General features: G+C 33.7%; 1 protein-coding gene across 6 annotated transcripts in view; it reads left to right on the top strand.

Moving 5' to 3' along the window:
* DMD (dystrophin) overlaps nt 1-26,791 on the top strand; it is a 2,219,276-nt gene that overhangs the window by 2,046,051 nt on the left and 146,434 nt on the right. For 3 of the 6 annotated variants that reach the window (XM_051991012.1, XM_051991013.1, XM_051991014.1), the window contains exon 1: nt 23,452-23,735. The exons of 1 other annotated variant lie outside the window; for it this stretch is intronic. In XM_051991012.1, coding sequence (XP_051846972.1) covers nt 23,716-23,735 — 20 coding nt within the window. In that variant the 5' untranslated portion in view covers nt 23,452-23,715. Of the gene's footprint in view, nt 1-23,432; nt 23,736-26,791 lie in introns of those variants that run through there. 2 more of the 6 variants (XM_051991015.1, XM_051991011.1) reach the window with 2 other exon arrangements.

Below are 26,791 nucleotides of genomic sequence, written 5' to 3' on the forward strand. Positions count from 1 at the left end.
TGGGCACTTTAAAGGAAGAGTGAAGAGTAGTAATAGTGATGTAAAAAAAAAAAAGAGTACTAATGAAACATTTACAAACCCTACATAATAAAACAAAAGAAAATGTAAAAGGGAAAATAGAAAAGCAGGTCAATGTTGGAACTATCCCATAGGTTGTTTTTATACAATTACATATACACATGCAAGCTGTATGCAAGAGACTTACAGTTTCTCATAGAATCAGGCCTTCTTTATACATGACAATATTTATATTTGTTGATGTTTTTTAGTTCATAAATTTAAAATTAAAGAGCATAAAGGAAAAATAGATTAAAAACAAAATACACAGATAATTTAAAAAAAAAACAAAACTTATTTTACAAAGATTTTAATCAGACCTCAAAGTCAACTGCAGAAGACTACAGAGAATTTTGTTGTTCAAAGCTTTGTTTTCCCTAAGGTACAAACAACTTCATAATGTATGAAGCTTTTTGACTTGCAATATAGATACATAAAATGTAGGACTGACAAGCAGGTGGAAATTTTAAGTTTATGCTTCCAAAGGCTAATTTTATATTAAATGTTTTGGTACAGCTGTTCTTGGCAGATTCCAGCTGCAAGTTGAAGAGGACAGGTGGTAATCCCTGTTCAGTGCCTCATTATCACCAAGAGGCTTTGATCTGGCTAATGCATAATCAATCAGTTTCTGAATTTTAATATCGTCTCCATTTTCATTTCTCTTGTTTTACTTAAATTTATTTTTCAAAATCCCTTCATGATTTTGGTTTTTTAATAAGATTATTTTTGATCATTTATTTATTTTGACACAACTATTCTTCTGACATGCCAGCTGGAGCTTATAATGCCCTTAAAACATAAGCATTATTCTTCTTACTATCCTCTGACAAGCTCCAAATGGCTGAATCCAAATATAAAGTTTTAATATGTGATATATCTGTAGTTGAAGCCATTGCTTCAGAACAGAGGATTTTAAAAAGTCAGTATTTAAAAGTGTTCTACAAAGTTGGTAAGTCAATGAAGAATACTGGGAAAAGATGCTAAACTTAGAGACAGAGGACCTGGGTTCAAATCCCAGTACCTATGTAATCTCACTGGGCTTCAATTTCCTTCTCTGTAAAATGAAAGGATGGGACTACGTGATTTTCAGGATCTCTTCTAGTTCTAGAGCTATGACATTAGCTTATCACTCTATTCATATTCTCTTCTGCATTATGATTTATATCAATGAAATACTAAGAACCACAAATGACTTCATTATTCATTATAATAAAATATATGAAATATATATGAAAAATTTAGCTTCTATAAGCAATCAGCACAAGCATTTATTAAGTACTAATTCAATGCGGGGCATGGTGTATATATATTTATGTGCATAAATATATTTATTTATATTTATGCCTATTTTAATAAGCATATGATCTCCTTCAATGCTTAAATGAAATTATGATTTTGCTGATATACATATACTTGTCACTGGGACAGATTGCCATATATCCAGGTTTTTATCCTATACAATTTCTCCTTTTTAGCAAAATATATCTCAAGAACCTAAACTACTTGTAATAGATAACCTTTTTCAACCTGGCTAGTAGAAGCTATTTAACACTGCTTCAGCAGACACATTGCCACCAATGTGGGAACTTTTAAGTTAACAAGCTAGCTTCACTAGAAGTATCAAATTGACATAAGAAAAGTTCAGTTATTTTAGGTTAGCTAATTTACAATTAAACTAAATTGATACTGTTTCTCTCATATTAATCTTTTTGTTGGCATCCTTTTCTGGCAGGTATATGGACAGTAGAATGGTCCTGTCTGTCTAAACATGGAAAGCTTTAAAAGCAGTTATCTTGGAGACATTTTGTTTATTATATCATTGCTTTCAATAGCAAAAGTACTTTTGTCCAATCCTTTTCATTTTTTGTGACCTTACTAGCACATTTCTTTAATATATAATCCATAACATTAACATGAAAAATGTCTCTTAAATACTATTACTTTCTCCATCTGTGACCCAATATTGAATATCATCATCTAATGATCATTCTTATTGCTGATGGCCCACTTTTAAATGCTTCAGAATCGCATTTTAAAGACATTTAGAATGTTCTCTAAGTAGATTGACAGATTGAATAGCTTAGCATCTAAAATCTGGGTCTATACAATATATAATAAATGATTGGAGATGTAAAACATCATTTTTCAAGTAACCACATTTTATACCGGTTGGTACAGCGTATTTAAAACCAGCTGGAGTCAGGAATTCAGGTTAAAGGGAAAATCTTCAATATTTATTGAAGTGAAGAGATGAATAAGGATTGCGATAGCAAATATAGGCAAGAAAGATTGCGATAGCAATATGGGCAGTTGCGACAGGAAGCCAGCTAACAGAGGGGAATCTGAGCTGAGCAAACCGTTGCAATGGCAATGCAAAAAGTCTCTCTTTCCCCTTCCTTTTCCACTCCCCTGCCTCCATCCACCAAAATCGTCATTTCCTATACAACAATCAGGACTTGCACAAAGAGTGGGCGGGGGCCATTCTTTCTCCAAGCTTATATATTAATAGAGTATGGTCCAATTACTATTTAGCCTCATGTGCTTGGGACCTCAGTGCATCAACTCAAGCCTCAGCCCATTACAGTACAGGGAAGATACTGGAGAAAAAATAAGAGAATAGCTGATAAAATGAGAAACAGAGAAGAGGAGTAGAAAGGAAGGGGTAGAAAAGTAGTAAAGAAGAGAGGAGAAGAAATAGGAAGGCAAGAAAGAGGAATAGAAGAGAAAATAGTAGGGCTAGAGAGAAATGTTGCGGGAGTATGGTGGGAGAAGAAGGTATGAGAAGAATGTTGTTGTATCCATATGATTGCAATGGCCAACAGTCTGACTTGTAGAGTTACTTCTTCTCCTTTCCTTATAAGCACAAGGTTTAGGTCTTGCAACTGTGGTGACAAAGGAAGAGTAAGGCAGATCCTCTGCTATTTCTTCTTCCAGGGAACATTCAACACTGCTTACCCATATTGTGAGATCTCTCTTGGGTGTTAGATATTAACCAAATATATCTGGCATAATTTAATATTAATTGGAATAAGTATAGAGGCAGGACTTATGATACTTTTATACATCAATTCATCTATTCATTTATAATTATTCATGCAGTTTGCTTGGCATGGGACAGAAAAGGGAAGATGAATTTAGATTTGGAAGTATGATTGTCTTGCTAATACTGATACCATATCAACATGATAAGGACTCACATTTTGCTTACTTTCTGTTATCTTAGATTTTCCAAAGTTATATACTGAATTTGCCTCTCTATTTTAGGTTTTAAAATGTTCTACCAGTATAAGAATAAATAAGAATGAAAGTGAAAAAAAGTAATCAAGATATTATTATAAAACCCAAATGAACTGTGAATTTTAGTTTTTCTTAGCTAATTCCTAAAAATATAAACATTTAGGTCAAAGGCTATGAATGGATACTTTCAGATAAATCAATATAGTCATATGGAAAAATGGTCTAAGTCACTATTGATCCAAGAAAAGCAAATTAAAACACCATCTCATACTTATCGGAGTAACTAATATGACGTAAAGGGAAAATATTGGATATTGAAGGAGAATGTGGGAAAACTGGAACACCAATGAACTATTGGTAGAGTTCTGAACAGTTCTAACCATTTTGAGGTGCAATTTGGAATCATGCCTAAAGGGCTATAAAACTGTTCTTTTGATCCAACAATACACTGCTAGATCTACATCTCAAAGACATTCCCCTAAAATGAGAAAGGACCTATTTATACAAAATATATATATATATATATATCTGATCTTTTTGTAATGTCTAAAAATTAGAAATCAAAGTGATAACCAGCAATTGGAGAATGGCTAAACAAGCTGTGCTATGTGATTGTAATGAAATATTGCTGAGCTATTAAAAATGATAAGCAGGATGATTTTAGAAAAACCTGGAAAGATTTACATGAACTGATACATAATGAAGTGAACAGAACTAGGAAAATGTTGTACAACAACATTGTTTCATGAATTGTGAATGATTTAGCTATACTCAGCAATACAATGATCCAAGACAGTTCCCAAAGACTAATGATGAAGCATAATATCTGCCTCTAGAGAAAAATCGGATATTGTTTGGATACAGACTGAAGCATGCTATTTTTCACTTTCTTTCATTTTTTTCTTTTATTCTTTTTTTTAATAAAATGACTAATATGGATATTTGTTACATAATTGCACATGTATAGCCCACATCTGATTGCTTATCATCTCAGGGAGGTGGGGAGCTCAGGGAATGAGAGAGAGAATTGGGAACTCAAAATCTTAAATAAAAAAGCCTAGTAATCTTACATATATACATAATATGATAGTTGGATAAATGATAGTATTGCTTTAGAGAACTATTCTGAGAAAATGCAAAAATTATTTTACATATTAAAAACTTCTTTTCTGTTTCCTTCATTACTGAGTGGAAAAGATTGTAGTCATGATAACAGAATACAAAAAATTTGTCCTGAAAGTTTATCAACAGCCTCATGGGTTGAATTAATTAATCTTTGAATGGAAGTTGCTATATTGAGAAAATGATCAAACACCCTCAGTGAAAACAGAGCCAAGTCATAAACTTCAAGAGATTTGTATTTGTAGGGCCTTTAGTTAATTTGAGATTTACAGATTTTACTGTATCTATTCTTTCCTTAATTTAGTGACTGCCTCCAGTGGTACAGATTGAAACCCATCTTAGTCTTCTCTTCTCCCATCTCCCCCCACCATCTATGTCTTCTCAACTTCTATTATTCTAATTCTTATATTAAATCCTTTATTTTCTTAATCAACTTTTTAAGTTTTGTAAGGAGCAGTACAGTACTAAAAATCTATAACTTCATTCTCATTACATCTTAAACTACCCCCTTTTCTGAGTTATATATTTCCTAGTTGATGTCTTTTTGAATATTTAGTGTATATATAGAATCACATGAAATATGATGCAGTCTACACTCATCAGGTATTTTTCTTTTGACCTTCATTTTACCCACTACATTTTCTTTCTTCAGAAATGGTCAATCTTCATGATTTTCAACCATACAGCATCACTGGGGGGAAATTAGTTTGCAAAAAGATGAGTTTTTTTTTTTCATATAAAGCAGCAGCTTGCAATTGTGAAAAGCACAGAACAATTTCTTAAATGTGATACAGTACAGTCAGTTATTCAGTTCTGAGTCAATCAACTATTTATTAAGTAGTAATAGCCCTCAAAAATATAAGAGATACAAGTACAAAGAATCAAACAGTTCCTACCCATAATAAATCACATTCTAATGGAAGAGACAACAACTACACATAAAATTATACAAGATAAATATAAAATTAAATACACATAAATAAAAAGATGTTCAATAATATAAGGTGAGGGCACTAAAATTTGGCGGGAATTTGGAAAGACTTCAAACAGAAGATGGTACCTGAACTATATCTTTAAGGAAGATATGGACTTGATAAGGTATAGATAAGAAGGGAAACATTCCAGGCATAGAGGATGGTCAGGAAAAAAAAAGAAACAAAGTCAGAAGTGCAGAAAGGAGAAAAATTTAGGATGAACCTAAAAAGGTAGATTGGGGTCAGCCATATAGGGCTGTAAGAGCGAAACAAAAAAGTTCATATGGAAGTAATAGGAAGCCACTGATATCAGTTGAGTAGGGGAGTCATCTTTTTAGAACTTCACATAAGGAAAATTTCTTTAACAATAATGTATGCGATAAACTAGAATGGAGAGAGATGGTGCAATAATCTAGATAAAAGGTTATGAGGATAACATAACAGATCAGATAAAAGAGACTTTGTGAAGGAAGAAACAGAACGGCTTTTTACCCCCCAACTGATTGACTACATGGTGCAAAGAAAAGAGAGGTCTAAGGTAATTGCTAGATTTTGACCCTGAGATATTTGTAAAATGGTGATGTCTTCTCAGAAATAGAGCAACTTGGTAAAGGAGAGTGTTTAAAATGAAAAATAGTCATCTTAGTTAATGGTCTCTTTTGTCCAAGTTATGTGAACATATTGATAAATTAACTCAATCAGCTTTTTGTCCAACAACATGTCATAGTCTAGGCAAAAATAATCTGTTTTTAAATTTAAAAAAAAACTGTTTTAAATCTGTTTTAAAAAAAATTGTTTTAAAAAATAAACTGTTTAGGATTTTTTGTTTATTCATTGTTAGGCTTATCTTTTCTGAGACCCTGTAACATTCTGGAGCTTGATACAATCAGCACAGTGTCTTCAGAAAACATGAATGTTTAGAAAACTCTGCAGACTGTAGATAATCCTTCTTCCATTTGGACTTTCTGAATGACATTCATGACAATGGTGAATACCTTTGTCAAGTAAATATCTCTCCAATGTATTCCTTGCTTAAGCACTTAATACTTCTTGATTGATTGGATAATCAAAAAGTTGTTGAGCAGTTATATCTGTGGTTGCAATTAATCAATGAATCTTCTCTATTTTTGACATGTACGTGACAAGTTCCTTATAGGCAGAAGAACTTTGGTGCTATATTTTATTATTTTGTTCTGTTGAATCAAATATTTTATTCTTTATTTTTTAATCAATAAACAATAAACATAGCAGACTGGTATTATCTGTAAATTTCAGTCAATTGTATGACCATGAAGATACGTTCTGCTTTGGAAAAGCACTTGTGAATGCCTTTCTGTTCCTTCTTATATATTCATTAAGATTTCCCTCAACAAATGTGCAGATCATTTTCATAAAAATCTTATAAAGATGGAAAAGTCAGCATACGGATCAATACCTGTTAATGTTCTCTTGGTTGCTTTTTCTGGCGTTATCAATTTTTTTTCAATTTTTTTGTACATTTTTCTTGAATGTCATTATCAGCCACTCAGTAAGCACCCACTTTTTGCCAACACAAGGTCATAGATTTAAATTTAGAGCTAGAGATGGAAGAGATCTCTTCTGTCATCAAGAATGTCCCATCCTATCCCCTTTCTTCTCCTCCTCTCTTTTCCCTTCCTTTTGTTTCCTTCCTCTTCCCTTTCACTTTTTCCCTCCCCTTCCCTTCCTTTCTTTTACATTTTCTTTTTCTTTCTTTTCTTTTCCTCCTTCTTTCCTCTACACTGCACTCTCTTCTCTTCCATTCCATTTCCTTCCCTTCTTTTCCTTATTCTTATGTACTATTCTTTTATTAATAAATGCACACTGAAATGTTGATAATTGGAAAAGTTGGCTATATTATCCTTCCCAGGAATATATATATACCAAACTAGACTGGGAATTCAGGTTCAGAATTGGAATGAAATGAGACATTTTTATTCTATCCAGAAATTAATAAAAGAGATATATTTAAACTTATCATAGAAAGGCTATCCAATAAACCTGTACCAATTGATTCAGATGGGCATTTGTCATCATTACAAATGGGTGATAAGTCTAAGGATGACTCCTTGTTTTCTGGGTTTTGTACTTGGGCCACAAGTAAGTTGCATTCAAATCTGTGTTTAGAAATTCAGTGAAAATATAAAGAAAAGAAAAAATCAGTGAATGATTTTCTTCCATATAATATTCCAAAATAATATTTTTAAGGGAAGCTATGCTGATCTTCATGTTATAGATGTTATTCCTATAATACTATGGTTGCAGAATATGGAGTACTCTGGAGATAATAGTGTTATGAAAACACAAGAAATAAAGTAGAGAGTCTATTAGAATTCTCTAGGAGTAGATGGTGAATAGTGTCAGATACAACAGAGAACAAAAAGAATAAGGGCTGAATTTGACTACCAAAATCTTCTGATTCTCCGTCTTATATTCTTTTCACTACATCTTATTGAAAACAATTCTGGAAATGATCTTATCATTGACCCCTTTATTAATGATCTCAAACTAATTATGACATACATGCTCAATTATTGTCCTAGAGCTTTAAATTACATTGTTCTTAGAATGGGAAAATAGAAATGATTTCACAATTCATGTTGAGAAATTTCTTCAAGAAAAATGCATTTTCTTCTCAGGTAGGCAACTATTATACATTTAAAAGCTATCCTTTTTCTTCTATGATGGATTTATTATTAAGTTTCATAGGGGAGGAAAAGACATCAAACCACTTTGAGGATACTCAAAATTTAAAAAAAAATGCTGCCCTGAGTTCTTCAAACACTTATTTAAGATGATATCAATTACAGCTAACAGTAAATCCTAAAGTGGCCATGGGAAAGGTCTTTTTAAACTAAGAATCAAAGATTAATGAACTTATTGCATAAGGCCCAGCTTTGGATCTCAGTCTATTCAATACAAGAGAAGCGGTATAGAATTTATGTTATTGGGAATAGAAGGAAATAAGTACCAAATTTTTTTCTTCTTTTTTCATATATACAAATGATTGGGAGCTTTAAGATGTGCAATGTGACTTAGTAGAAAGCAAACTAGATTGGTAATCCGAGGTCTTGAATTCTAGTCCCATTTCTACCACTAACAAGCTATGTGGCTTTGTATAAATTATTTCAACTCTGGTTTCCTCTTTTTTAAAAGAAGAGAGTTAAATTAAATGATCTCTATGGTACTCTCAGTTCTAAAATTCTATTTCTATATTATAGAAATATATTTATAAATTGTGCCTGTCTATGCAACTAAAATCAAACTGCCTTCCCTTCAACTCTATGTTTCCATTAGTACAATGGTAGCATTTTTTTTATCTTACATTCCTACAAAGGATGATAAAAATCTAATAAATGTCAATTATTTTTTAATCTTTAAGAAATATAGTTCGATAAAAATAAGTATGGTAGTATAAATAATCAATGATTTTATGTTTTTTATGAATAGAGAGAGAGGCTAAATCACAAAACAAATTTAAGTAACATTTTCTAAATAACATTCTGAGCATCACCAAAAGAAGGTATTGGGTATAAATACAATAAAATTCCAATAAATTAAACAGTGATCATTAATCAAAATGCATAGATATGCTTATAAAGTAGACAATCTATATATCCTCTTCAAAAAGATTCTTAACATTATAATTATAAAGATAAAGAAATAAGCATAGTTAGAATCAATAAAGATAGCATTTTTTAAGTATTCTAAATTTGCTACCTGACTCTATTCCAAATCATTAGTTGACTAGAACATTGGCAGTGAAATTTGCATTCATTCAACAAACATGAATGCAAAGAAGACAGCAGTCAGTAGAATGTGGAAAATGATTGTATTGGGGTCACATGAGTAATAGTGCAAGTAATTATAATTTCAAGCTTTTAGTATTTGGTGATTGAAAGAATGTACTGACATTAAAAGAAATAAGAAACTCAGAATCAAAGATAGGTTTCATGGGAAAGTGAGGTAAAAAATTAGAATTGGTGAAATATGTTTTTATATTCCTCTCCCCAATCATATCCAACTTCTTCTATTGTACTGCTACCTTTATTTATAATTTTTCTCTTCTCTGTCTACACTTTATTTCTCATCCAAGATTACTTAATAATGTGTTACTTCTCACAACTTCCCTCAAGTTTGTTCTCCCCAAGAGCACCCATATACCATAAATACTTTGGCCTTCCTCTTTGCTTCTCTCCCACCTTTTTCTCTCTCCCTTTTTTAAGTTCTTATTCCTTCACCTTTTACTTCTATTGCTTTTCCTTCCTTCCTCTCATTTTCATCCCTTCCCATTTCCTGTTTTCCCATCTCTTCTTTCCTCTTTTCCCTTTCTAATGGACATCCACCAAAGAATGTTTCACCCATCTATCTACTTGAAAACTTTGTAATTTCATCAAGATGAGTATAATTTTCCCCAGTGCTCATAACAGTCTTCTCTGGGCCTTAATTGTCAGTTTCCCCAAGAACTAAGCTTGATTGGTCATAGGACAAAGGCATAGATAGGCTTATTCTTAGTCCTGTCTTTGAAGTTTTTTTCAGCTTGTCAGGACCTGCCAACTTTGGCAGACTTAGAGAAACCATATTGCCCTTTTGATGTAATGAGGTTTGCCAATAATGACTTTAGTAAATTTTTATCCCACTTAGGCATCAAAAGACAAAAACTTCATGGGAAAGTTTTCCATGGGTTGATTGCTAAAGCAGAGAAAAGAATGAAACTTTTAGACTATCCATTATGTCTTGAACAACATTGCAAAAATGCAAATTTTAAATGATTTACTGAACTTTTTTCTACATTATAAATATTAACAGTGTAATTCCACATGTAGGGCTGCATTTTAAGAAACTATACCTATAATCTAGGCTCCTGTTGGAATAAAGAACTATAGTTATTGAAAAAGAAGAAAGCTGCATTTGCTAAAATAGTATAGCCGAAGGCATTATTCATCTAAAAGCAGAGAAAATTGGATTTTTCTGTTCTCAAATAGTTGAATATTAACTTTTCTCCAGTCTGTTTCAGTTTATGAAGCCCTCCTTATCAGTTCATTTACTGGTAATTTTTTGTTTGCTTTTATCCAAATCTCGAAAACTCTAAGTTTTAAGTATTAAAAAAAATTATACCACCATTCCACATTTTGATGAAATTTGAATGTTTCAGATAAAGATAATTCAAGCACGATTGTATATAGAATGTTGCATTTTAATTGAAAAAGACCCAAACAGAAAGGAGTCTCTGACAGTAAAAAATGACTACTTCTAAAAGCTACATTATTATTGAATATATGTTCCATATTTTCATGAGGATAACAAGACCTGTCACTTGTTTCAACAAAAATGACAGGACAAAAACAATTTAAAAAGACATATTTACATTTTTTAATCATAGACTCATAAATAAAACTATGTTTTGAATTATTTCTAGAGAAGTAATTGACATAGCATAAGTAAATCACTACAGCTGTCTCATTTCTCTCTTGATGCTCAAAACAAAATATGTCCTTATCTATGAAAGAATTCCTCCTAACACATATATTTGCAAAATTTAAAACAGACTTTCTTCACTTCCAAGGCCAAAAAAAATTACTTTAAAATTACATATATGTATAAAATATATAGACATATGTAAATATATATATATATAAATCTCCCATTATCTCAATAAAATATATTTTTAAAACATCTTATGTACCAAAGAATATCTGTTAAACATTCCTTAGTTATTATTGACTTCACTTTGTCTTTAGGAAAAAGAAAAATCATAATTTTAGGTAGATCACAATGTTTTAGAGCCTTTTCAGAGCTGAAAAAAACAATAGAAAGAGAAAAAAAAATTCTCTAGCAACCTAAATTATTCAATCAATGAGATTTAAACTTTCAAGATTCTATTCAGTTTCCATGGAATATTTTTGCCATGATGAATGATTTGAATAAGTATGTCAAAGGGTTAATTTATTTCTGAATGGAGAAATGACTCAAAACGAAGATTTCACTTTAGCAGTTATGTGTGCATTTTTTAAAAAGTGTAGCATGTGGGTGTTAGGTAGGAAGAAGCCCGGAGAATGGCTTCACTAATTGGGGTTTTCACCTGCTGTGATTCTAATTGAATACAATGCTTTATTAGTAACTGAAGGAGAGAAGAGATTGTGCAAAGTGTCAGAATTTGAGACCAGTTTTAAAATTTCTATTTCTTGGTACTATTGTATAGGGAAAAGAAAACTTAATGATAGATGGCAACATTAGGCTCTTGCTAAGATGGACTACAATATTTGTTGCTAATATATATTTTAGCTTTCTGAGTCAGCTCTACAATTTGGAAATGCTATCTCTTTCTTATCTATTTTGTAAAACTGTAGGCTTAAGGCTAAATGTTATATTCAGCTTTATTGCATGAAAAAACAACTGGTCTATGGTGTTAATGAAGTATAGATTTATTTTAGTGAAGATGATAAACTTCACAATTTTTTAAAATAGTTGGCATTGTGAAGCAATGAGAAATCTTATTAAAATAAACCTGCATAAAACAATGAATTATAGTTTTTTATATCTTTATTTATCTGTACTCTGCCTGTCCAGATTTCTGGTTGGTGTGGCTATTTGTTAGATACAGAATATCCCTCCCTTCTCTTCCAACCCATCCCCAGCCTCTAACATCATCTCCCCTACCCCTTCTCTCCTCCAGCCTTGAATGGGTAAGGGACCTGGAAATATCTCTGTTTTGGTCAGTCAACACTTTGTGTTCATAGAAGATGGTTTTCTTCCTCTAAAGCCTGAATTCTTGAAACAAGATCTCTAAGAACTTTTTCTTTTAATATATATTTTGATAGCTATATTTCAATATAATGAGTGTCCTTTGTTGTCCTATGTGTCTCTTTTTATATGTTTAAAAACATTATTCTGAGAAGTTATCGATAAGCTTCACCAAACTTCCAAAGGCATCATGACACAAAAAAGGTTAAGGACCCCTGCTATCCAGAATAATCTTGTGTTAGCTGTCCTTTTTTATGCAGACTGTTGTTTCCTGACTGATCTGCCTCCAAAAGGTTCTATTGAATTTATTTATTTAGTTAATGTATATGTGTATATACATATATACATACAATGATACATAAATAAAATTTAATTAAATATGTTTAACACCCTTCCTAGATAATTCCTTTAGCAAGGACTATTCCTATGTATCAGAAAATAGGCATTAATCATTCCCTATATATTAACTGTATGATCAAACAAAGATCAAGTATCAGAGATACAGATTTGGAAGGGGCATTAGAGATCACCTAAGTGCTTTTTTCAGGAAAGAAAACAGCAGCTCAGAGGAGGTTAAAAGTTTAAAGGACTTATTTAAATTCATGTACTAGAGAGAACTAGAATCTTGCTCATTTGACAGTTAATTCTGGGCTCCTTCCACTGCAATGCACTGACTCCACATGCATCTAATTTCATACCCTAAGAATTCAAAAGATTAATTTGTCAACATAATTATATTATCATTATAATCACGTGTTATAATTAATATTCACATAGCACTTTAAGGACTGCAAAATACTTTACGTATGTTATCTCACTGGTCTTCATACCAACATTGTAAGATTAGTTGCTACATGACAACTATAGGTGAAGTATGGAATTATGAAGAATTCCCTCTGTATAAGGAATCAAGAGAAACTTATATTTGAATTTATCTACTGATGGTGTTTGATCTGGTCTTTTTCAGTCATATCAGGCCGTTTGTGACCCTATTTGGGGTTTTCTTGGCAAGGAAACCGGAGTAGTTGGCCATTTTCTTCTCCACTCCATTATATAGATGAGGAAACTGACATCAGTTGTGTGATTATCAAAAAGTCACTTCCCTGAGTCTCAATTTTTTACTTCATAAAATGAGAATAATAATATTCTTATTTCATTAGAGTTGTTATTGAGATTTGATATGTGATCTGGATGACAAAGCAATATTTGTAAAATACTTATAGGACGGTTTCTGGCCCGTAGTAGGCATTATATAAATGCTTATTCTTTCTCCCTTTCCCTATAGAGTACTAAGCCTACTCTCCCATGACAGGCAGACTTGCTTTAATCTTGAGGATTTATTTCTAAAAGTCTCTATGGCTCATTGTCCTCACCTAGAAGTCTCATCCAGGAACTCCAGAATCTGGCCCATATCACACAAGGGACAGCCCTTTGCACTTACAAGGCTTCCAAAGTCAAAAAAGGAACATAATTTTAAAAATTAATTAATTAATTTGTTTCTTAATCCACATTGCTTTATGAATCATGTTTGGAGAGAAAAATCAGAACAAAAGGGAAAAACCATGGGAGAGGAAAAAAAAAACAGAAAAAAGAAGTGAACAAAGCACCTTGATTTACATTCAATCTCCATAATTCTTTTTCTGGTTGCAGATGGCATTTTCTATACAAAGTCTATTGGGATTACTTTGGATCACTGAAACCACTGACAAAAACCAAGTCTTTCATAGTTGATCACCGCATCTTCCTGTTATTGTGTACAATATATTCCTTGTTCTGCTTGTTTTGCTCAGCATCAGTTCATGTAAATCATTGTGGCCTTTCTAAAATCAGCTTATTCATCATCATTTTTTTATAGAACAATAATATTCTCTTACCTTCATTTATCACAACTTGTTCAGCCATTCCCCAATTGATGGGCATCCATTCAGTTTGAATGACAATTATAGAAAAAGAGCTGCTACAAACATTTTTGCACATGTGAGTCCTTTTCCCTCTTTTATGATTTCCTTGGGATACAAACCCTGTAATGTCTGTCACTGCTTGGCCAAAGGGTATGTACAATTTTATAGCCTTTTAGGCAAAGTATGGGACAGAATTTTTAACAGCATGTAAAAAAGAGTAGGGGAACTCATTTAAACTCCTTTGGTAAAGAACTAGCTAGAGTACCTGTCTGCAAGCTCAGTTTTCCTTTCATCTGCAGGGTTCAGTCACAGTGCCTGCAAACTCAATGTTAAGAGAGGTTTTAGTACAAGTCCAGTATTCTCTGGCTTCTCTGCATATCCTTACTTAGCCTCTGATGCAGCTGTAGGGATCATGTGACTTGTTCTGGCTTCTTCCCTCTTTCATCATTCCTTTCTTTCAGCACGCTATCTGTGTGGTTCCCTCACTACTGATAAATACTTAGTTCCAGAACATCTCAATATTCTCCTATCAGCCTCTAGTAGTTCTATACCCTTCTGCCTTTCTCTCTTTCCCACCTGGTCTTCCAAACCAGAAGATTCCTCATTCTTCATGAGTGCTTTCTCTTGCAAATCCTGGCTCAGAACATTTTATGCATATCTGCCTTTGGGTTCTCTATGCACCAGAACATCAGGTTGAGGAAGGGCTGGCCTGACACCTTTCAGAACTGCTCAGAGCCTTCCAGCATGAATCTTTTTAGCATATGCCCACTTGGTGTGCAAAATGCTCTGTATAACTTAAAGTGTTAAATAAAATGGCAATTACTGTTTTTGTCAGTTACTGGAAAAAATTTTACTATAAATTACATTTAATGCAAAAATACCTGTATTCAAAACAAAATATGTTTGGGTAGCTATAGAAATATATATGGATATTTTAGAAATGTAGATGATATTATATGGAAATTCTAGTGATGGATAAAGATACACACACACACACACACACACACACACACACACACACACACGGAATCATTAGACCAGAAAATCCCTTCTTCTCTAGTTATGGGAAGCAAGATCAAAATCACAGAATGTACTATACCTATCCTCTGCCACATATATCTTGCTGTCCATGTGAAATCAAGTTCAGCTTCAAGGAAGCAACATAGTCCCATGAGAAAAGTATAGGAATTGCACTTAAGAACCCAGGTTTGAGTCTAACTCATCCACTTACCAACTCTGTGGTTACAGCAAATCACCCACTTTGCACCTTGATTTACTAATCTGTAAAATGGAAATAATATTTGCTCTACTTAATTCACAGGATTGTGTAAATAAGTCCTAGAGAAATGAGAAGTATTATTTCAATATGCAAACATATAATTAGAAATATTATCAAGCTATACATTATATGTATATAAACAAAATATTTATACTATCTTCTGTTTCTTCAAGGTTGAGGTTGTTACAGAGTCAGAAATAATGGGAACTTTGGGAAGAAGTTACCTTAACATCTTTGAATTCATAATAAAGAATAAAAGGAAAACTAGGGACAGAGTTTGACATGAAAATCTAGATTATGGAAAAGCAGATTAAAAAAAATATTCATTGCACTAAATACAAAATAAGAAAAAAAGCAGAATGTAAAAAAGAAACACAAAAATAAAAGAAAATTTTAAAATCCCCAGAATTTTGCCAAGCAGAAAAAGAAGATTCCAAAAGGTATAGAAAAAGGAGAGGTAGGCTCATATAGTATAACTTCTAGAGGGAAGGTCAGCCCAAGAGGGAAGGAAAGCTCAACAAAGAAGGTACTAAGAGAAATCTTTTTAATGGGAACAAAAACCAAAGTGTTTAAAATATGCATGTTTAGGAAACTCTTTGATCAATTTAACATAAAATAATTTTTAGAAGATAGGAGAATCAATAATTCAAGAGTTTGTTAAACTCTTATGTGCTAAGTATAAAACTAGGTGCTAGGAATACAAATATATAAGTATATGATATATACAGTGACCAAAAAGAGTCGGGATGGCTTATTTGAGACCATAAGGACATTTAAGAACAGATTTGTAACTCTGACACATAAGGAAAATTTTATTGCCAGTCAATAAACATTAAGTATTGACCATTTGCCAGATTCTGCACTAAGTATTGTAGCTTATTTAAATTTCAGAAAAGCCTTTGATAGTCTCTTACATTATGCAAGATGGCACAATGAAACATAGATGATAGTATAAGAATGTGTATTCCAGCTAATTGAATGACCAAATATAATAGTGATGGTTTCATGTTGATTTGATTTAAAATGGTTCTGCCTTTGTCTTTGTTCTCTTCAATATTTTAAAAAGTAATTTTATTGATATCTTTTGTTTTTACATTATCTAGATTTCTTTTATTTTATGACCTTTTCAGAAAGTCATCTCATATAACAAAGATTTTTTTAAGAAAAAGAAAGAGGGGCAGGTAGAAGGCACAGTTTACAGAGCAGTAGCCAAGAAGTCAGAAGGACTTGAATTCAAATCTGGCCTCATATACTCAATACTTACTGTGTGGTCTTGGACAAGTCATTTAACCCCAATTGCTTCAGAAAAAAAAAAAAAAAGAGGAAAGAATCAGCAAAAGCAATCAATTCTTAAAAATCTTTTATTTTTAATTTTTATTTTCCACAGTTATAAGCAAGAACATTTTTTAGTTATACATCTACATTCTTTTTTTTTTTTTTTTTTTTTTTTTTTTACTTATTGCCTTATGAATCATCTTGGGAGAGAAAAATGAGAACAAAAGGGAAAAACCACAAGAGGAAAAAAAAAACAGAAGAAAAAGAAAAAAGTGAACAAAGCATGTGTAGATTTACATTCAATCTCCATAGTTCTCTCTGGATACAGATGGCATTTTCCATCTAAAATTTATTGTGATTGCTTTGAATCACTGAACCTCTGAGAAGAACCAAATCTTTCATAATTGATCATTGCACATTCTTGCTGTTGTGTACAATGTTTTCTTGGTTCTATTTATTTTGCTCAGCATCAGTTCATGTAAATCTTTTCAGACTTTTCTAAAATCAGCCTGTTCCTCATTTTTCTAGAATAATAATATTCCATTACTTTCATATACCATAACTAATTCATTCTCCAAATGATTGGCATTTATTCATTTTCCAGTTCTTTGTCATAAAAAAGCTACTACGAATACTTTTGCACATGTGGGTATTTTTCCCTCCTTTATGATTTTTTTTGGGATACAGATCCAATAACAGCTCTGCTGGATCAAAAGACATGCATATTTTGATAGCCTTTTGGACATAGTTCCAGATTGTTCTCCAAAAGAGTTGAATCAGTTTAAAATTATACCAACAATATATTAGTATTCTAGTTTTCCCACATTCCTGTTAGCATTTATTATTATCTCTTCTTGTCATCTTAGGCAATGAGAGGTGTGGAGGTACTATCTCAGGATTGTTTTTAGTTTGCCTTTCTCTAATCAATAGTGATTTAAAGGATTTTTTCATATGACTATAGATGGCTTTAATTTCTTTATCTGAAAATTGTCTGTTCATATCCTTTGAACATTTATCAACTGAGGAATGACTTCCATTGTTATAAATTTGAGCTTTATACATTATAAAAATGAGGCCTTTATCAGAAACACTGTCTATAAATATTTTTTCCAGCTTTCTGCTTCCCTTCTAATCTTGGCTGCATTGGTTTTGTTTGTGAAAAGCTTTTTTAATTTAATGTAATCAAAGTTGTCAATTTTGCTTTTCATAATAATCTCTACTTCATTTTAGGTTATAAATTTCCTCCTTCTTCAAGGATATGATATATAAACTATCTCTTGCTGTGTTAATTTCCTTATATGTCAATATTTTAAAATTTCAAAAATAAAATCATTTTAAAAATAGGCAATGTACTATACCCAGGGATCACCACCTCTACAAAGGAAAAAAAAAAAGCTTTAAGGAAGGGAAGAAGGGAAGAAATGCCACATTTATGCATAAGAAATCAATTCATTATCATCATAAAAGACATTTGGGGAAAAGAAAGAGATTGATTTTTTTTTAAATGTCAGAGGGCTATTGCAAGAGTGCTAAGTTTAAAAATGACAACATTATGTGGATAGTAATAGGAATAGAGAGAAAAGAGAACATTTTCAAGAGATACAGAAAAGGTAGACAGTACAAGATTTCTTAACTAATTTGATATTGTTGTGAGGACAAAGTTAAAGATAATACCAAGAAATAGAGAAAATAGAAGAAGGAGAATGTTTGGAAAGAAGTTAATAAGCTGCTTTACACATGATGAGATGTGCTGTATATATTTTAAGATGCAACTCTGAAACAAGAAAGGTCAGAGATAGAGATGACGATTTAGACATCACCTGTGTAATGATGACAGTTGAATAAGTGAGAATGAATGAGATCATCAAAATGAAAATCAAAAACAGTTTTAAAGAGAAATATAAGTCACAAGAGGGTAATCAGCACCTATAAAGTCCGTGTGAAAACAGCATTGTGTCTCATAGAAAATTAGGGTGTACTGTTATTTACATGGATCAGCTTTGCATCTTTTTAGCCATCTCATTCCCCAAGTGAACTAGGGCTTCATAATTCCTTTTTCAGATTGAATATGGCTGGAGAAGATCTTAAAATGCCACCCAGTGATTTTCAACTTTATGTTCACCATAGAGAACTCAAGTTATATTTTTAATATATAGTAAGGACTTTCTATGCTTACTCTTCCAGGATGAATCCCTCTATATCACCCTCTCAGGGTTACAGGAGTAGTTTTAAGGGTTCAAGTATTTCTTATTTACTTGACTTGAATTCCTACTTGTTATATTCTCCCAATTTTAACCATCAGTTAGCCATCAACCTAATTCCTTAGTTCCATTTAACCATTTTCTATTTACTTTGAAGACATAATAATAATAAACACATAAACATCTTCCCCACCAAAACCTTTGGAGTATATGCTCCCCTTATTTTGTCTTTTTCAAAGAATAGTAGGGTTATTCTTAACACAATTTAGCACATTTTTTGTAAACTTTTGGTCCCACCAAGTTAGCATCCAGATATAGTATGACTGTTGGATAAGTCTTCATCTTAACTACCACTGAGTTTGGTCCCAAAAGTTGCTCCAGAAACGGCATCCTTGCTTCTTGTGGCATTGATGCTTGGCTAACTATAAAACTTGGATGCTGGGATGCCCAGAGGCTTACTGTATTGACTCATGAAATTGGAGTCACTAACGCCTTTACTTAAAATGGGAAAAAAAACAGAGAAGCAAAAGGACTGAGTTTAATTCACAAGAATATTGGGCCCAGGAAGGAAAAGGTCCAAGATCTTTCCCCAGAATGTTCTATCACGATATACCATGAATGAAGGAGTCAAAACAAGAGAGCAGCCAAACAGAAATAGCAGAGAAAAAAATTAGGAAATAAACTCTCCTTTCTGCTCACCCCTTCTTCCTCATCCCATTCCACCTTTGTAACTACAGCTAATAAAAGAGGTTTCTGCTAACTATGTGTTAGAAAACTGGAACAGAATATCTAAATGCCAGCATCTCTCCAAGGAACTTCCATTGCATATCATATGGACTAGAAATTGACTCTCTAGCCTCTCTATATGGAGAGATGTGATCACAGACCCTCAGAACATGTGCCAATCTTTTCTTACAACAGGACCCAAATTTTGAGTGCAGAACAATTTTATATAATTTCATTCTTGATCCTACTTTACCTTAATTTTTTTGTTCATCCTGAACTATAACTCTGTGTCTTCTTCTACCTTGAGGATGCCTGTTTTTCTATCACCATTGTGTCTGCCACTATATAGTGACTTTTATGACATCGTTATTCTTCTGGTGATGCTAAATGTCCTCAAACTGGTCTCTGAAAAATTAAAGTTGTTAATGTAATTCAAGGAACAATGAAGAAGTACTGGATATAAGTAGGATAAAGAATGTTAGCAATGAGGAGTTGAATAGGAGAGAGAACATAAAGGAAACCAGGGATTATAAGGCAAAAGTAAAAATAGAAATCATTCAATGTAGAGGGACAGCAAGTAAAAAACCCCAAGATGGGAGATGCCCCATCATGTATAAGGATCAACAAGTAGACCAGAGTAACTGGACTCTATAGTATATGCAATGGACTTAAGTAATAAGACTGGATAGGTGGGACAGAGCCAGGTTATAAAGGTCTTTAAATGCCAAGCATAGGTCTTTATCTCTGATTCTAGACATAATAGGTACAAATTGGAACTTATTCAGTAGGGAGATGGCATGTTCTGACTCATGCCTTGAGAAAATTAGTTTAGGCAGCTATATATTGTAGTCACATTGTCCTGCAGGAACTGCCTTGCAACCTGCCAGTCAACAAGCACAACCTTAGGGTCTTGGGCTCCATCCTAACAGTCCTGCACTCTACCAGTTTAGCTGTGGACAAGCAAGAGCAACAGCAGCTACACCTGGAACTGGACAGTACACCAAGCCAACCTCCTATTCCTACTGCTCAACCAAAAGTGATGAGGTACCATTGTATGTTAATTGGAAGTCATTGGGAGAGAGATGATAACTAAATCCACGGGAACTAATAAAATCATAAAATAAGAGAATTTAGAGAAAAAAGAGGAGAGGGCCAAGAATAGAGCTTTAGGATAACCCTGCAGTTTATGGGCATAACAAGATTAGTCAAAAAGGAAGATTAAAAAGAAGTGGCCAAACAAATAGAAGACAAATCATGAGATGACCCTATTGTGAAAAACCAGGAAGGAGATAATATCCATGAGGAATAGTTCAGGAAGGATGATGATTGAGAAGAGATCATTAAACATTTGAGCCAATGGAATTTTTGAAAACTCATTATATAGTAAGAAGAATTAAATACTTCTATAGTATAATGCATAAGATGCTACTATTATTCTAATATGGGATTCTTTCCCCTGAATGCTTTTTCATCTTGAAATATATGGAACCCATAATTGTTGGTCCAAGAGATAAAGGGGCAGGGTATGACATGCCCTGAGATAAAAAGAAATTTGGAAATACTATAGCATAATAGAATTAAATTATGAAAATTTTCCTACTAAAAATGCTTTGTGTCATTAGTATTTTATAAATACTTAATAATACTCAATATTTTATAGGATAAACCTGCCTAACATTGACATTTGGTCATGGAACTTCTATTAACATCATACATGCTATTATGGAACATAGTCTAAAAAATGTGATGTAATAATACTACTGTTTTATATTTATGTATATATTAGATGAAAGCAAGTTACAAGTATATATGTGAGATGAAGACATAGCAATGGTATTACTTAAATTATTTTTCTTCATACCCAAAGCAAAGAACAATGATTCATATTGAAAGGAAGAAAATATCTGTTGATACACATAATTGTTTTATTGATACTTTGAGGGCTCACTAAAAAACAAACCCCCCCAAAAAATGAAACCCCAAATTTTCAATATGTATTCTCATATAAGGGAGGATAAGGTTTTTGTGCATATATCCAGTTTAAAAAAATTCTAACGACTTATTTTAAGGATAGCCATCTGTCAAATTTCAAAAGCTTGAAGAATGTGTCCTTGTTATTTTTCAGCTTTGAATTTTTTTGCTAGTCTAAGGTATAATCTTTAATAATCTTGTAGATGGGAATTTAGAACATGAACTTAATTTAATTCTCATAAAATACCAGACTTCCTTAATTTTAAGATGATTTTTGAGATAAAAATGAAAAGATGTCATATCACACTACAGGTATAAAGACTAAGTACCCCAAATTCAAATATTTGCAAATTATTATTCTTTAGCATACTGAAATATATTTTCTTGATAGATTATAGGTACTGACTAGTTGATGCAAACTAGTGTATAATGGAAGAGCATTGAACTCAGATAAAATCTGTATTAAAATTTTGGATCTGTGACTGTGTAATCTTAGTCATAATCATTCCTGCTGGGTCTCAGTTTCCTAATCTGTAAAATGAGGTGGTTGAACTAGGTGATTTCTAAGGGCTCTTTCAGCTCTGCATGCCATGATGGCAAGACTTTAAATGATTAGTATTTCATCATTGCTGCTTCTTCAGGAAACAACTCCCCAGTAGCATATTCAAAATTTATACACCTTTGTACCTACTTCACCCCTCACAAGCTCTCTCTCTGTCTTCTCCCCTAAACATTTCCATTATCATGAGAACTGGCCCAGAGGCAGACACAAGAGGAGCTAATGTGATACATATTATAGAAACAGTGATGGTTGTAGACTCAGAAAATTTCAGTTTTAATCCTGGTTTTACTGCTTCATCATCATGTTACTATCTGTATAGCCTTATTCCTCATTTGTAAAATTCTGCAAGTGCATAATGTGACTAAAGTAGCTTTTATTTTATGAACAAAGCCTTATTCAGAGCCTTTATGTAGAGAGGTAAAACTGGGCTCTTGAATGCTATAAAAAGGTGAAAATGAAAGAAAACCAAAAAGAGACTTAGGGAAAAAAGAAAAGTTGGTAAATTTCATGTAGAAATAAAAGTGCTCCCTTTTAGAGAGCATTTTAAAAATTAATCATTTACATTAGTTTATGAAGAGAAAATTAAGACATTCTTTTCAAGAGTGTTGTTTGTTTCTAAATAAGAGCATCAGGTTGCAAGAGACCTTGAGATTTAGGAAATTACCTCTAGTCTAAGCTAAGAAGACTGGATTCAGTATTCTAACTGTACACAGTGGTTGTATCATTCTGAGAAAATGTCTGGGAAATTCTCTTAAGTCTCTAAATTGTAGAGAAGGTATCCAGCTGAATTGATAAAAGATATATTAATGAAATTACAAGTCTTTATCAGGCTGCAAACTGTTTCTGATTCTGAGATCCTAGCCTCATTTAATATTTTCTAATAAAATTATTGTCTCAAAAATAAAAATATGAGAAATAACCCTAGAGATGTTTATCAAATCAGGTACTACCTTAGGAATATCTATATACGTTTAAGAAGCATAGAGCTTCATTTAAACTAAAAATGTTTCTAAATTACAGTCAGGTCCCAGCCCTGAAAAAATTCGGGGTAGATTTCATATTTCAATATTATCCGTAACCTGATCTCATGTCCACTTTAATCTTAAGAGGTTGGAGAGAAGTGTTGTTTTTTTCCCCCCCTCTTTCTTAAAAAAATACCCAAACCCACACACCTAATTGTGTGGAATGAGGTCATTTGCACCTAGGTCATGTATTATATTAAGGCAGTAGGCAACAAGTAGTCTAGCTGCGTTTTTAAGGGGTTGCTTTCAGACTGTTAAAGCTGCTTCACAGTTCTTTGCTTCTACCTTAAATCTCCTTTTTTTTTTTTTTTTTTTAGTTCCAACTGTTTTGTTTCTTTGAGTTCTTTAGTTATCAGGTTCAATAGGTGGGGGGAGGAGCAGAAGCTGTTAGCTCCACCCTGTCTAGCCTGCAGCTTTCCCTCCCCCTAATGCCCTTAGCCCAGTAACGTTAGTTTCACCGCAGTCCTATTCTCTGCTTTGGTGGTGCTCGAGTTTCCGTGAGCCGGGGCTGAGTCTAGGAATCTCCCTCCTTCCTCTCTTTCTTTCTCTTTCTCCCTTTCTCTCGTTTTCTCTCTCGCTTCTACCTTCCCCCGCCCTCCCTTCCCGATCGCTGATCTCTTGCAGCGATGAGGGAACAACTCAAAGGGTAAGTGGATTGCAGACCTAAGATGTTTTCTCTCGCTAAAATCTTTGCACTTGTGGCTCTGCTCGGGCGCGGGGAAATCCGGGGTGTTTAGAGGTGACTGAAAGTTGGGGAAGGCTTTTGTGGATGGAGGTGGGGGGCGCGAGGGGGCGTCGAGGAATCGTTTCTGTAACCGGGCTTGCTTCCTTCCAGCTGTTGTCTCCCGGTCACCACTGCAGGTGCTTGCTTTGGCCACGGGGAGCCGGGATTTAACCCTTTCCTCCGGCTCCGGTGGGAGAGAAGCTCAGCTCTCCCCGGGGGACCTGTCTTCCACCCTCTGGTTTAGGGAGCGGTACGGAGCTTGTTCGAATGGATTCGGGGGTGGCGGGGCGGGGTTCCGAAATGGAAAGCCAGGGTTCGTGCAGTGCCAAGAAGTGGCAGCGCTTCCCCGGCGCGGGCGTTTGAGTGATTGGAAGGAAGCGTTTCGCCTTTTTTTTTTTCCTTCCTTTCGCGAGGAGGGCTGGGGAGCTTTGAAGCTGCCAGTGTGTATTAGTAACGAACACTGTAATTAAATCCTTCCTTTAAAGACCTTACGGAGTGGGGAAGTGGGGCTACTTTCCATTGTATTTCAAGTGCTAAAAGGTCAACTTTCTGCCTGATTTCTTCGGAGGGATTCCAAATGACATTTCATGCTCGTGCATTTTCTCTTCTGTGGGTTAGTTTCGCCGTAATTGTCTCGTTGGGACACGTAAGACTTGCAGATGTGAATTAAATAAAAACAGTTAAAAACCCTGAAGCTAAGCCAGGAAGTCAAGGACGTGCCAGAGATAGGATGGAAGGGTTTTTTCTTTTCTTTTTCCTTTGGGGTTGTGTGTGAGATCACTTGTCCGCCTCCCCTTGTCTTCACTCCCACCACTCACCCCCCCATTCCCACGTTGAACTTCCTAGCCGACTAATGGTACTAAAGTTTATAGTTAAGTTTGGAGCTAAGTGCTTATTGACTCGTGGAAATAAAAATATTTCATTGAGATTATCTTTGGATTCCTTAAGTGCTAACATGGTTAAATATTAATAAGTTGTGTGAAAGGAATGCTTAAAGGTGTTTACTGGTCCATAGGAGCCATGTTTACATATGAAGTGTGCTTTTAGAAAAGCGTTTGAAACAGCTGATTTCAGAGGTAGGAAACCCTTATAATGGTTTTTAGAGCCTTTCACCGTCCTCTAAAAATCTACAATCACTTCCTTCCTCACCTGCCCGTCTCTGTCCCTGTCTTTTCATCCTTGTCTCTTTCACTTGGAAGTACCTTTGTTTCAAAACCCTTCTACTAAAGCTAAACTTTTAGCTAACCATAAAGCCATAAGTTCTCTCGAGAAGCACGGGAGTAGAAAAGAAACAGTTTTATGAAAGGTCTTTGACCCTTTATCACCATGGAATTGGTTGCAGTCATCATTGTTTGATCTTGGATTCGACAAGACCCTGCAGTGAAATTGCTTTGGCCAAAGTAGAGGGGATAAGCTTTGAAAAGCAAATAGATCCGTGGAGGAGGAACAGCTGGAAGGGTTAGAGCTTTAACCACGGAGCAGTCAGCTTTGTCCACGACTGAGGATACAAAATAAAATAAATGCTGAAGATTCTGGAGAAGGAGAAATAAGCATCTAGGGGATAGATGATGCTTAATTTGACATTCTACCATTCTTCCCTCTATCAGCATTTAGCACAAACTTTTCAATATGTTTTTCCCCTTGCTCCTTAGAATTCCAATTATACTTAGGCAGAGCCAATAAAGCATGCAAAAACTAAGTTTTCTTTCAAAAATAGTCTGATCCCCAGATTAAAGGGAAATCATTTTTGTATGTGGATCAATGGGCTCTAGGTTTTATATATGAAGAAAAACTCTAATCCTCTGCAAACCACCAGAGAATGCTACCTTTTTATATCACTGCATAGTGATTAGTTTTCTCCCTGGGAAGTAGCAGAAAGATATAAAAAGGCAACTGTTCGAAATATTTTCAGTGCAATATGAGTGGTGGCAGAGAAATCTTATTTTAATTAGGCAACCGCCATTTCCCTACAACAATAACAAAAATTTGTTACTTTTTAAGAGTGTTTAATGTTAGTTTTAAGAAACTAAAAGAACAATTCCAGTAAATAGGATTATTCCATCACTGACAGTAGCTCTGAAGCTGTTATAATAACCTTGCACACTACTTGAAACTAAAGAAGGTGAGAGAGAATCTAAATTGTGTGGTAGGAAATTAGGTCAGCGCTGTGCACTGTGGAGTAATACTTTAATTTCTAATTATTGGCAAGTAGGTGTCGCTGAAGTTTTTTGTCACATTGGATGATTTGCTATTCTCATACACATCTGGTATCTTTTGCATGCTTAAATAAAGGCGTAAGGAGAAAATTTCTTGTAACATACATTAAATGTAAAGAAAGATGATTTGAAGAAAACCCGCAAAATCATGGAGAACTTTGAGGCTTTGGTACTATAACACTTACCTCACTAATAATTGTAAAAGGTTTATGTGCTATGAATTGTTTTTAGGATGTTTTAGGATTTTTATTTTCTTATCCCAATATTGAAATATTATTCCATTTCTAGTCTTGGGATCGCAGTCCTGAACAAAGATTACTTCCTAGTCATTTAAAAAATACAGTAGTCCTAAAACATCTATAGATTTTATTATTTCTTGGTTATCGTTTAGACGGTCTATAGAAACATAAGTGAAGGTTGGAAATGGAGAACTGAGGCAGTGGTGGAAATCAAACCTCCCTCTCTTCCCCAAATATAGCATATTATTCTGTTATCTATTTATTTAAGGTGACATTGTGTTTCTGACAGATTATGCAGGCCACTTGCCTTGATTCTGCATTTTTATACTGCGGACACCCTTGTGAACATTAAGAAATATTGGACTTTGGAATCTGTGATGTACAGATAGGTATAGTGAAGATAAGGGTAATGCAGATTTAGTCTGCAGCATCATTCAATGCACTTTCTGTCTAAAAATATTTGACTTGTCCTATGTTAGGATTAAATCTTCTGCAATGCCTTTTGGTTTCCAAGCAGGTTAAA

The sequence above is a fragment of the Antechinus flavipes genome, chromosome 3 (assembly GCF_016432865.1).
Source record: "Antechinus flavipes isolate AdamAnt ecotype Samford, QLD, Australia chromosome 3, AdamAnt_v2, whole genome shotgun sequence".
Lineage (NCBI taxonomy): Eukaryota > Metazoa > Chordata > Mammalia > Dasyuromorphia > Dasyuridae > Antechinus > Antechinus flavipes.